The sequence below is a fragment of the Lampris incognitus genome, chromosome 15 (assembly GCF_029633865.1).
Source record: "Lampris incognitus isolate fLamInc1 chromosome 15, fLamInc1.hap2, whole genome shotgun sequence".
NCBI classification, from domain to species: Eukaryota; Metazoa; Chordata; class Actinopteri; order Lampriformes; family Lampridae; genus Lampris; species Lampris incognitus.
The window spans coordinates 13,461,351-13,474,435 of record NC_079225.1 but is presented as its reverse complement, the minus strand read 5'-3'; the positions used below and the strand labels follow the sequence as shown (position 1 = coordinate 13,474,435).

Here is a 13,085-nt window from a genome sequence, read left to right as displayed (position 1 = left end):
AGCTCCACCATAGGGATGGTATTAGCCAGGTGACGAGCAGTGCTGGTGCTCGCCAGACATAGTGCTTGGAGTTCTGCCCAAAGAGTTCAATTTCTGTCTCATCAGACCAGAGAATATTTTTCCTCATGCTCTCAGACACCTTTAAATGCCATTTGGCAAACTCCAAGCAGGCTGTCATATGCCTTTCACTCAAGAATGGCCTCCATCTAGCCATTCTACCATAAAGACCTGGTTGGTGGAGTGCTGCTGAGATGGTCATCCTTCTGGCAGGTTCTCCCACCTCTGCAGACGGCTTCAAAGCTCTGTTAGAATGACCGTTGGGTTCTTCGTCACCTCCCTGACAACGGACCTTCTTGCCGGGTTACTCAGTTTGGCCGAACAGCAAACTAGTTAAGAGTCCTGGTGGTTCCAAACTTCTTCCATTTCACAATTATTGAGGCCACTGTGCTCCTGGGAACACTCAAAGCTTTAGGAACGGTTTTATACCCGTGCCCTGATCTATGCCTTGACACAATTTTATTGTGAAGGTGTACAGAGAGTTCATTGGACGTCACAGCTTGGGTTTTTGGCCTGACATGCAGTGTGAATTGTGGGACCTTGTATATATAGTTATGTGCCTTTCGAAACTACGTGCAATCAATTCAATTCGCCACAGGTGGACTCCAATCAAGTTCTAGACACATGTCAAGAATAATTAAAGAAAAGGTTGCACCTGACCACAATTTGGAGTGCCACAAGCAAAGGGTCTGAATATCTCTGTAAATGAGAGATTTCAGATTTTGATTTTTAATAAATTTGCAAAAAAATTCTAAAAACATGTTTTAGAATTTTTTTACCCATTTAAAATTAAATCTTCAATGTAATAAAGTGTGCAAAAAGTGAAGGGGTCTGAATACTTTCTGAAGCCACTGTATATATTTGTGTGTGTGTGTGTGTGTGTGTGTGTGTGTTTACATGTAAATGTACCGATATTTCATTGTACACATATCTGTATAGATGTAACCTACATTTGTGTGCACCCTCCTAAATCATTTATCAAAAAATCTCAAATCAGATCCATCTTTTTTTAACTTAATGCATGCGAGGAATATACCAAAGGTGACACATGTGTTTTTACTGATGCATGGAGTCATTGAAAAATAAGATGCCAGCTATCCCAATACATTCATTCATATTCAAAGCATAGCATTGTTGTATATGTGTCTGTACAGACTTACATCCATCAGAGCAGCGTTGATGTAGTTGCTACTTTCTCCATCTATTGTAATGAGGAAGGGCAGACATCTGTCAGGTGGAAGGCCATCCATAAAGCGGTTTTTCTCCTGGTTCCTAGGCAACAGAGCGATGCTGCAGTCTTCTGGCTGTGGCTGGGGGGTCACTGAGTTTAACGTCTGCAGAGCGAGAGAAGGGAGGAGAGAGAGAAGGGAGGAGAGAGAGAGAGAGAGACTTTGACTTTTGGTGTTCTTTAATAAACAGCCGCCTCATAAAACACAAACTATTTACATACTTGGAAACCTAACATACAACCTACACCTCACAAACCCACACACTCTTACTCACACCCACACAACACCCACGTGCACACACATACACCAACCACCGCCATCAGACCCTCACCACCGTCGCTACACGCTGTTCAGTTTTATGGTTGCTATGTATGGTTACATACATAGTGATCACACCCACCATTAGGAACATACAGTCAAGCCTCCCACTGAATTAACCCCCTGCTCAACCTGACTAGCAGGTGCCTCTGACACAACACAGCAATCTTAGTGGTCCTTACCATCTGACTCCCCTCCTGACCCTTCTGTCAGTTCATCCCCCCCTGGCTGCCCTGCCTTACTGCTGCCCCCCCCCCTGACCCTCCAGACTAACCTTTCTACCATCATCCTGACCTCTACCTCTCCTGTCCTGCTTTCCTCCCTCTGCCCCTCCCTTCAACAGTCTGCCAGTCTCCCTCTCCCAACTCCTCATCAACATTCCTGTCTACCTGCTTTGTCCCCGGTCCTTTCACCTGCTCGCTCATTCTGCTGTTCAGAAAGAGCATCAACCTCTTACCCAGTTTACCCTCAGGAATGAATAAAGTACTCTGATTCTGACTCTTCCACCTGCGCCTCCTTTCCGCCTCCCTCTCGCTCAGCACTGGATGGTATCGCCCCACTAGGCCCACCGTTAGGGCCGATACATCACATGCACTTCCAGCTGCTGTGTGCGCTTCACCTGCGGGCGCGCCGGCACCGCTGACTTTTACATCCAAGAGAGACGACTCAAAGCCTCATCCCTAATGAAAGGCGGCACGTTTGAAACGACAACTCCCACTGCCGGTGCCGACAATGGCGAGACAGCTATCAAAACCCCTTTGACATAAATCCCACTCATCAACAAACTACTTCTTCAAGAACACCGCCACTGCTGTGTTCATCCTAGAAGCACAGCCAATATGACCACAGCGTGCCCGTTCGCCAACAGCAAGAAGCACTTCCTCCACCGTATCGTTGTTACCTGCCACAAACCTGATCCCATTGCGTAGTGTCAACTCCTCTCCTCCTCCAACTCTTAATCCTCCAGCCATGGTGGCCATGGTAGCCCCCTGGGCTACCAGGCCCACTCCTCGGCCAAACAACCACTTTCTGCCTCTTTCACTGCTTAAACAACTAAAAACACTTAATACCCACCACCGCGATACATTAAAGAAACACCACACAAAGAGACCCCCCCCCCCCAAAAAAAGACAAGAGGCTAATAAAGCTGAAAAAAACACAAGCCCACAAACCACGTCCCTCTCAGAGCGAAAGAGAGAGTTGGCTTAACTAGTTAGCTAGCTAGTGGTCCTAAACTGTTCTAGGATTCAACAGAATCCTCGACTTTGCCTTCAAGATAAAAGTCTAGGACAGTGTTTTCCTGATTCTGGGTCATGGTGGGTCCATAGAGGGCCCTAAAGCCATGTCAATCCTGACGATTAAAATCAGTGACATTTCTTGCCAAAAAAAAAAAAAAAAAACCTGGATTGTCAGATAGCGGTTTCCTCCATGTAGCCGGGGTTACACGGTGGGTTGGGAGTCTAGGTTAAGGTCAGAAACTCACCTGGAACTCATCCTTCAGATGTGACGAGTTGGTCTGGGAGTCGATGCGGATCAGCTCATAGAAGGCAGCTTTGAACTCACAGACCGGTATGGCTGTCTCCCCGCACAGACAGGCTTCTAGTATGGCATCATGGATGAAAATATACTGCTCCTAAGAAGTACAGGTGATGAAAACGAGTAATCACACACATACCACGCACAGACCCACAGCTGACCACACATTACACCATCAATTCAAAAGCGAGCATCGGGGTGTTAAAGGTGACTGGTGATGGGAGATGGTGATGGAGCCATGGGGTGGTGTTAGCGTGTACACTGGCTTTATGTCCATGCTACTTCCAATTCATTCGACTGAGCAGGAAGAATTTGTCAAAAATTCAAAATCAAAAATATTGTTGTGAAATGTTTTCACATCTCGTCTACGAGTCATTAAGAATGTTATTTACACTGGGCCTCATACAACAACCACTCATTTTGACACATCTGCTCTCAAGGAAGGCAGAGAAACTTCATACATCTTGTGGCGTTTACAAAATGTTCTCTTACTTTGGATTCGTTTGTTGGTAAGGTCAAAATTTAAAGGTAATTGTACACAAATATACACAACAGCCATTCTGCTAAATCACTTCACTAGAAAAGCGAATGTAAATCATTTACCGCTGAGTCTAGCCTGAATACATATATAATATAATATAATATAATATAGTCTGAATACAGAAAAACATAATATAAATCAATATAATCAACCTACTCATAAATATAACAGACATGCAAACTGGTTTAAGGTGAAAAACGTGAGAAGGATATGCGAGCAGAGAAAAACACAGACCCACTGGGGGGGGGGGTGTCAGGGGGTATGCCCCCTGGAGTTTTTTTTTAAATAAGCTACTAAATGCTCATTTCATATGTCTTTTAGGATTACTCTGGTGCTGGTCACAAGCTAACAGAATTCCAAGATTGAGCAAAACGAAGTACAAAGTATTAATTTATGAAGTGCAAATGCACCTTTACATATGAAATATGATATATGATATACGATACGCTCACATTTACAAAGAAAATTAACAACGGGCAGCCCCACCATATCCGCTCTGTGCCAGAAACCATGCTAACATGTGAAAAGAAAAACCTGCAGATGTGAATGTGAGCGAGTACCCAATGCTTTAGGACTGGTGGGGGTGGGGACAGGGCTAGAGGGGTCCGTCCTTATATTTTCTTCTTGGCCTGGACCATTGTCTCAAGGGCCTGCTTTCGCTGTTTCGCCGTACGCCACATGCCTCGGCCTTGCCCTCTTCAGCTGTCTGCCTTTTACGCTCCTGAGCACCGCCAGATGGTTGGCAGCCATACTTGCTCTGCTGCCATCGCTTTTCTAGCAGACTGCTGCCGTTGGCGTTTGTCAGTGGTTCCTGCTGACTGGATATTCTCACAGAGTGTCAATCCACCTCCCCGTACCTGACATCCTCCCATAACAATGTTCGCTAGCTTGCTAACAATTCTTGTTTCCTCCAGTTTGATCTTTTACCTCGGGCTTTCCGACCAGCGGGTATTTTTCGGTTTTCAGTTCACATCTTCTCTGTAGTTTCATGGCTGGCATGCGCCACTGTGGCAATTTCGTTTCGGCTTTTTCCCACACCGCAGGTCTCAGACCGACGGTCTGGGCTTGCGCTGTACTCAGTGGCGCCCCCAAGGGGTGGCCAGGGCCACCCTGATACTATCCCTGGCCCCCCCGCTGGCCCCCCCAGCCACGAGTCGCATATGCAGAATATGCTTCTGATAATGCATAATATGCTTCTATCTGATATTTTACATTAGGTGCTGTTCATTTAAATCAATAATGTATATTTTTCTTGACTCTCATATTGACAGTTTTCAACTAGCCTATACAGTATACTACAACAGCAGCATAGAATTCCCGAAATTCAGTCATGGCTTTTGGTTTTGGTGTGCCACCCCAAGATTTTCAGTGGCCCCATTTGGCCACCCCGATGAAACATTTCTGGGGGCGCCACTGGCTGTACTGCGACAGGCGAACTGATTGGCTGCCGCCTTTTGTTGACAGTCGATGTATCCAAAGGCGTGTCTAGAGTATCAGATGTTCGCGCTCCGTTGTCTTTCTACGGAAGTCGCTTTGAGTGGGGAGGCTCCTGACACCCCCAGTATTTCTCAGGGGATCTTCACGAGTCACAGAGGTGACCCGTTTTGGATTCAAAAGGGTGAATTTTGCTGAAAGGGGTCAAGTTTGCATGCCTGCACAAAGATATTTGGTGTTTTGTTTCAAAATAAATTCTGTGCTGGGCGTCCAGGTAGTGTAAAGGTCTATTCCGTTGCCTTACCAACATGGGGATCACCAGTTCGAATCCCCGTGTTGCCGCCGGCTTGGTTGGTCATCCCTACAGACACAATTGACCAGCACTTTATCGTGATACCCAAAGTGCTTCACAGTGAAGGGAGGGAAACTGACCTCAACCACCACCAACGTGTAGCACCCACCTGGGTGATGCACAACAGCCATTTTGCGCCAGAACGCTCATCACACATCAGCTTGAGGTTGAGAGGGAGGAAATCATTGAGCCAATCATACAGGGGATGATTAGGTGGCCAGATGGAGAGGGCCAGGGTGGGAATTTTGCCAGGACACCGGGGGACCCCCTACTCTTTGCAATAGGTGCCGTGAGATCTTTTAAGGACCATAGTGAGTCAGGACCTTTTGTCATCTGAACGACGGCATCTCCTACAGCACAATGTCACTGGGATTTGTTTATTAGGACCAGAGGGAAAACTGCCCCCTACTGGCCCACCAACAGCACTTACAGCAGCAACTTAGTTTTCCTAGGAGGTCTCTCATCCAAGTCCTAGACAAGCCCTCGCCTGCTTAGCTCTTCTGCCATTCAGCACAAGCAGGGTCCATGTTGGTATGGCTGCTAGCTACAATGATCATTTTCATTATAATCCATTTTCTTAAGAGGGCATCTGATCAGATGCTCAGCTTAATCCAAACAGTTCCCTCCCTTTTTTGCATATGACACTCAAAATTAGTTGTGCCAACAGGGTCACTGTCTTTCTGATGTTAAATATATGCTAAGTGAAGGCTTTTTGGCACGCAGTCAGTTTAGGAACAAGTGACACTTAACAGTCACGTAACATGGAAGAACACACTGGAGCAGCTGAGAGCATTTTGTGAATTCAACCTTGATTTGTCTTACTCAGTGAGCTCACGAGAACAAATCTGAAAGAAATGAGTAACCTCTATTCTTGCATGAGGCCCATTCCACTCTTTCATGACAAGCAAATGAATCTCAATTTCTATTTAAACTTAGAAAGGACTGACAGCGATGTGCAGGAGAGGCCGGTGTGCACTGCTGTGTGTGTGTGTATTCTATTCTCTGCCAATCAAAAAGGCTGAAACAGTCTGTGCGTTTGAATATGTACACAGCTAAGGCTTGATCTTCATAAAGTAACTCTCCACTCATACGGTGCCAGAGATTTGGATCAGATATCTGCAGTCCTCCAATAGTGAGCCCTAGTCAGCTTTGTTGGAGATGCACCTCAGTATTTGGTTTGAGGGAGGGGTGCATTAGTCATTCACCTCCATCGCTTGGAACAAGAAATTCTTTACTAATACGCATATGGGGGGGGGGGCGCCTCCATAGCCAAATCGTTACAGGGCAACGTTGTCGGTTCGAATCCAGCCAGCGACCCTTGTTGCAAGTAACCTCCCTCTCTTTCGCTCTCCCATTTGTCTGCTTCCACTGTCGCGATCCAATAAAGGTATAAAATAAAAAAAATAAAAAAAAAAACTACCCATGATTACCCATGTGGAGATTCCTACAACTATAAAAAGGAGTGGGTAGCCAGGGGACCTACTCTCAAATTCTGAGGCCAGCGCCTTGGTCAGGACATTGTATCTGACATCTAAACGGATGCGAACACAGGGAAAACATCCAAACTCTGGACCTGGACCCAGACTCTCTTCACTACACAACTGTGCTGCTGAATATGTGTGATCCAGTTCATTTCAGGGGTTAACTTGTGATCTCAACAATTTGGGTTTTCTTACTGCTGCCTTTGAATATACAAGAAGAGTGTAGCCATAGCCATCACTTCACTGTGAGCCTCTTCATCAACATGCCACATCAGTGTCATAGATTAGATAATTTACAAGTAAAGCTCACATTTAAGCTTGTTTAGTTTGTTTAAGTATTGATGATGGGACATGTTAATGAAAGGATGACTGTTAGATGAGATGAATGGTTAATGACAAGATTATAAAATGCTGATGGTATGGTTATGGTAGATGCCATGCTCGTGGTTGAACATTGTTGTGTGAGGTTAGGGTGTGTGAGTCTTTGATGGATACTGTGAGTTTTAACTGACGTACACTGGATGGTAGGTGGCAATCACCTCAGTTTGTACCATGATGATGGTTCAGTATGGTGGTTGATAGTGTATCGGTGATGGTGATGTTGATGTGGATGGATGATGGGTAATGTAGTCACCTCAGTCTGTACCATGTTGATCCTCCTGGAGCGTAGGGCTTTCACGCAGTTGTAGATGTCCACCACTCCTTCTCTCTCAGCCATGTCCAGCATGATATCAATGACGATGAAACAGCCTGTACGTCCTGCTCCAGCACTGCAGAGAGAGAACGGGTAGAGAAAGAGTCTAAATAAGCATGTCGGTTTCAGCACAGTCTGCTGTCTGTAATCTACAGTATGTCACTCCAGATCCAACTCAGGGTTCCTTGAATGTTCTCTACATGTGTGATAACTATGGGCATGCTTATTATGGGTGAAACACTATGTAACTGTGTGAATACATACCTGCAGTGAACCACTATAGGCCCCGCAGAGGGTGGATTGGAGATCTTGACTCTGCGGATAAAGGAAAGTAGTCCCGTGGCGTGATAGGGAACTCCATGATCAGGCCAGCCGGTAAAGTGGAACTGCTTGACCTCACGCACCTCGTTGAATCCACGCTGAGGGAAGAAACAAACTCTTTTGTCAGGAATCAGGAACATTTATTTGTCATCTCACGAAATATCGTTTCCCCCGGCCCACAGCAGCGCAACGCATGAACAAAGACACATTTTTTAGTTACGCATGAAGAACTTGTGACAATTCACTGACTTCCCATGAAAACTAAAAAACAAACGAAACACCCACCTTCATATCTGTAAAACTGAAATTATGTGTGGTTTGTAATTACTCGTCGTTTGTAATTAGAGTTCACACTATGTTATTACTGCCAGTTTTGGTAGCGGATAGCAACAAAATAGTAATGAGTTTCAATCTGCCAGACACACAGAAATTCTTAATCTTGATCAGCCAGATTTTCCTTGTGATCCATGTCAAGAAGTACTGCGATATTAACTCACCCTCTCCAAAGTAAAAGTCCGGACCACATACTCGGCCAGAGGTTCCACTTCCACAAAAGTCACCTTGAAATCTCCGTACACCTCGGCATCATCCGGCCAATATTTGTAGCACTTAACCTGTTGAAAAACATCACAGAACATCACGTGATTAATGCCGCAATACTGTTCCCCAGATACACCTGAATATCATTACAGCAGATAAGCAGAGACCCTGCACCACACTAACAACCACGTGTTGGTAAAGCTGTTTCATTATGTAACCATAAACAATCCATTTGAGATGAAAGGGTTGGAACCTTTAAAATGTAAAGTTATGCAATTAGCACAATGTCTCTAAACCTGCGGTATCACTAACTTTTCTGGGAGGAAAGTAGCTAATGGCTCCCCCAAAAGTTGGTAGAACTCGCTAAACGATGGTGCGGGCTGATTAGCATACCATCTGCAGATAAATTAGGCCACATGGGAAAAGGCTAAACTGGCAAGAGAGAGGGAAAGTGGATGACAAAATTGACTACATCTTTGCAAAATATTGCAAAATCATTAGCAAAGAAACTAGCCAAAATATTTGAAGAAAGTATATTTGTACTATTTTATCCTAGGATGCCTAACAACATCAAGCAAAGGGACTGTCGATGTAAACTAGCCTCTTGGTTAACTCGGGTACATTTACACTTGTTCGAATGTTGACTAATGTAAATTGTCCCTTCCCAAATAATCATTGGGGGGGGGGGGAGACACTAGCTTATATGATAAAACTATTAAAATATCAAAATATACATTAAAGCAGGCATTTCTTCTCTATTTTTTTCTTGACGTAAAACAATATTGGGACATTTTTCACACTGCAATGAAGTGGAGAAGGACAGTGGGTTTAGGAGATTGTCATTTTCCCTATATATCTGTGCTGGACAATGTAATGTGAATGTAAAACCTTCTTAGACTTCACTGTGATTCGGGACTACACCAACAAAGTTGACTCGACGTGTCTTTTCTATTAAAGTTTAACGTGTTTAAAGACGGCTTAAGAGTTTAAAGTGATAATATACCATTGTTTACTGTTTGGATCACTGACACTTGCCATGGCATGCAGTGAATAGAACTGATTATGGTGTCGACTGCTATGAATGATATGCCGTCTACTTCAGTGTAGATGGACCCAATTAATAGCAGTGTCATGATTCAAATCTACCTAAAAGCCAAGTACTTCACTGTGTTTGCATTGTTCAAACAACATCCTGTTTACTTTATCTGGTGATCTTTTTTGAAAGCACATTTCAAAGAGCAAAATATAAACTGGCAAAGCTGTTTAAATGTGTCACTGAATTGAAAGATCAGGGTAATCCATGTTATTTTTACCCAAAATCAGATAAAAGGTGAAACATGACTACCGCTTACTCTAGACACAATGCCTTTGTCAATTCATGAATGGGTTATTAGCATGCCAGGAATCACATTGTCATTATAAACTGAAACAATATAACAATATGAACTGAAACAATATAACAATATGAACTGAAACAATATAACAATATGAACTGAAACAATATGACAATATGAACTGAAACAATATAACAATATAACAATATGAACTGAAACAATATAATATGAACTGAAACAATATAACAATATGAACTGAAATAATATGAAAATATGAACTGAAACAATATAACAATATGAACTGAAACAATATAACAATATAAACTGAAACAATATAACAATATGAACTGAAACAATATAACAATATGAACTGAAACAATATGACAATATAACAATATGAACTGAAACAATATAATATGAACTGAAACAATATAACAATATGAACTGAAATAATATGAAAATATGAACTGAAACAATATAACACTATAACAATATGAACTGAAACAATATAACAATATAAATTGAAACAATATAACAATATGAACTGAAACAATAAGGAGAGAATAGAACAGCGCAGCATACCCTTCCAACCTCTACCAGATTGGTGACCATGACAATGCAGGCTGACTGCTCCTGCCACACCATCCGCCAGAAGTCATAAACCGTCTCATGAACAGGACCTAAAAACACACACACACACACACACACACACACACACACACACACACACACACACACACACACACACACACACACACACACACACACACAAATTGTGTTACCAGTGGTGTTTGGTCCACAGGGGCAGCTAGGGTACCGCTTTACCTTTGGTATGAGCTGAGAAAAAGCAGTAAAACTTCAGCTGAATGAATAATATTTTCAAAAAAATTTTTTTTACTTTTCAAATGTATATATAGATATGATACTGTGAATTTAATGTGCATTTTGAACATGAAACGATCAACTTTTCCACAGGAAACTTTTCCTGTAAGGGACTTGTCAACGCTCAGGACACCTGTCCCAGCGCCCGATGGGAAACAGGAAGATCCCCTTCTTAGCATTGCTGAGGTGGGAGGCTCCCTTTCCACTGGATTCTATTACCAAATTAGCAGGATAAGGACACCGTTTCGGGGTGGCGGTCCTTTAACCAGCAGAGGGTGCTGTTACACCACACAAGAACTTGATAGCCAGTAAGCAAATTTGTTGTACCAGTTTGTGTCCAAATGACAACACAGCATTTCCTGTTATAGTGGTTCTAACAGGACCTCCAGTTTGAATCTAAATTCCAGGTTGGAGAGGATTAGATTTGCTTTTTTTGTGTGTAAATCCTTTAGATCAAAGCTTTCACGTGTAGCCAAGACAGCCAACACATTTGAGAGGTCAAGCAATTGTAAAGGACCAGATAAACCTGGTATCGAAATAAAATGATGCGTTTTAGGGGAGCAGCCTCAATGTGGGTTGTGGGTTACAATACAGTGGCAGCAGGTCTGCTTCCATGCACCTACATGCTTAGATTTAGGAAGTCTAAGCATGTGTCTTCTTTGACCCTTTGAATTGGCTGATGTACCAGTCTGTCTATTAGCTCTTCTTGCACAATTGGTTGCTTGTTACTGTGTGTGTGTGTCCCCTGTTTTCACTGGTACCCCTGGGTGTTATGGCAATAGGGCTTTTCACTGTAGTAGACTTCTATGATTTGGGTCACAAGCCTCCATCCATCCATTATCCACACCGTTTATCCTGCTCTCTGGGTCGCGGGGATGCTGGAGCCCATCCCAGCAGTCACTGGGCGGCAGGTGGGGAGACACCCTGGACAGGCCATCACAGGGCTGACACACACACATTCACACCTAGGGACAATCTAGTATGGCTGATTCACCTGACCTACATGTCTTTGGACTGTGAGAGGAAACTGGGGCACCCGGAGGAAACCCACGCAGACACGGGGAGAAGACGCAAACGCCACATAGAGGACAACCCGGGACGACCCCCAAGGTTGGACTACCCTGGGGGCTCGAACCCAGGATCCTCCTGCTGTGAGGCGACCGTGCTAACCACTGCGCCACCATGCTGCCCAGGTCACAAGCCTACGTTTCTTTATTGATATTGTGGCTACACTGTTACAACATGTCAAATTAAGAGAAATTAAAATAATAGTCTAAAAATGCCCCACTCTTCATTGCGATCAAATGTCGCCCTTGCCTATTTTTCTTACCAATCAAAAAGCACACTATAGGTGGCATGCATCCAACAGCACCTTTAAAAATGTGGTAAATTGTCTGTGAATGAAATGTTATATAATCCATACCGACACTTTGATAACCAACTAACTCAACAGCCCTACCCTGTGGTGAAACCACACCATGCCATCGAGTGTAAGTTTATAAATACAGTAGATATTCAGTCCTGCCAAGACTGTGTATGGTTAAGTGTGAGTGAATTTTGCATACATACATTGCAAAACATGTACACTGTAGAATTGTGTGGTGATACTATGAACTTTCATATCCTGTGTTGTGTGGCACTATTTACACAAGGGTATGTGTTTTAACATTTGTCACAGCATTTCTTACCCTGTGTGGCGATGTAGTGACTTGGTCTCTGGTAGCCCTGAGAGGAAAATACAACATGAAATGACGACTCAAAACAACAAGCAACACTCAATATGCAAACACACTGCAATTTCAGTCTGTACTAAAATTAAAGACACGTGTCTTAGCTGGAGGCGGCCACGGCGCTCTACAGCAAACTTTGTGAAAGTCAGTTAACGAAAAATAATTGTCTTTCTCGCCACTGAAATTGTCAAATAAACTATTCCCTGAGTTGGCAAAATAGGACACCACGCATAATGGTGTCTCCAAGGCACGTTTGGAAATAAGTGGCCAATAAAGTGATGATCACTGACCTTTTGCTGCGCTCATTATAACTGTGGTATATCTTGATAGGCTATTCAAGTTAAACACCAAACTGTGAGGTGATTCACATCTTTCTTTCTTTTTTTTGTGGAACCCCCCTCCCACACACACACACACCTTTTCTCCCCAATTGTATCGGGCCAATTACCCTTCTTCGAACCGGCGATCCCCGTGTTGGTAGGCAACAGAATAGACCGCCACGCTACCCGGACGCCCGTGATTCACATCTTTAACAATGTTGGCCATCTCACAATTGCTGAGTTCTGAAGCGCTGTGGTTATGTCCAACTGCCACCCCCCCCCCCCCCGGTTTAAAAGAGGGGAGAGAAACAGCACC

General features: G+C 43.7%; 1 protein-coding gene across 1 annotated transcript in view; it reads right to left on the bottom strand.

The window, feature by feature from the left end:
* Positions 1-13,085, bottom strand: part of ptprk (protein tyrosine phosphatase receptor type K) — a 148,783-nt gene that overhangs the window by 12,476 nt on the left and 123,222 nt on the right. The window contains exons 18-24 of the mRNA XM_056294136.1: positions 12,408-12,444; positions 10,420-10,517; positions 8,461-8,577; positions 7,907-8,061; positions 7,583-7,718; positions 3,088-3,237; positions 1,218-1,391 (exon numbers count right to left, since the gene is read on the bottom strand). Of these exons, the coding sequence (XP_056150111.1) occupies positions 1,218-1,391; positions 3,088-3,237; positions 7,583-7,718; positions 7,907-8,061; positions 8,461-8,577; positions 10,420-10,517; positions 12,408-12,444 (867 nt within the window). The remainder of the gene's footprint in view (positions 1-1,217; positions 1,392-3,087; positions 3,238-7,582; positions 7,719-7,906; positions 8,062-8,460; positions 8,578-10,419; positions 10,518-12,407; positions 12,445-13,085) is intronic.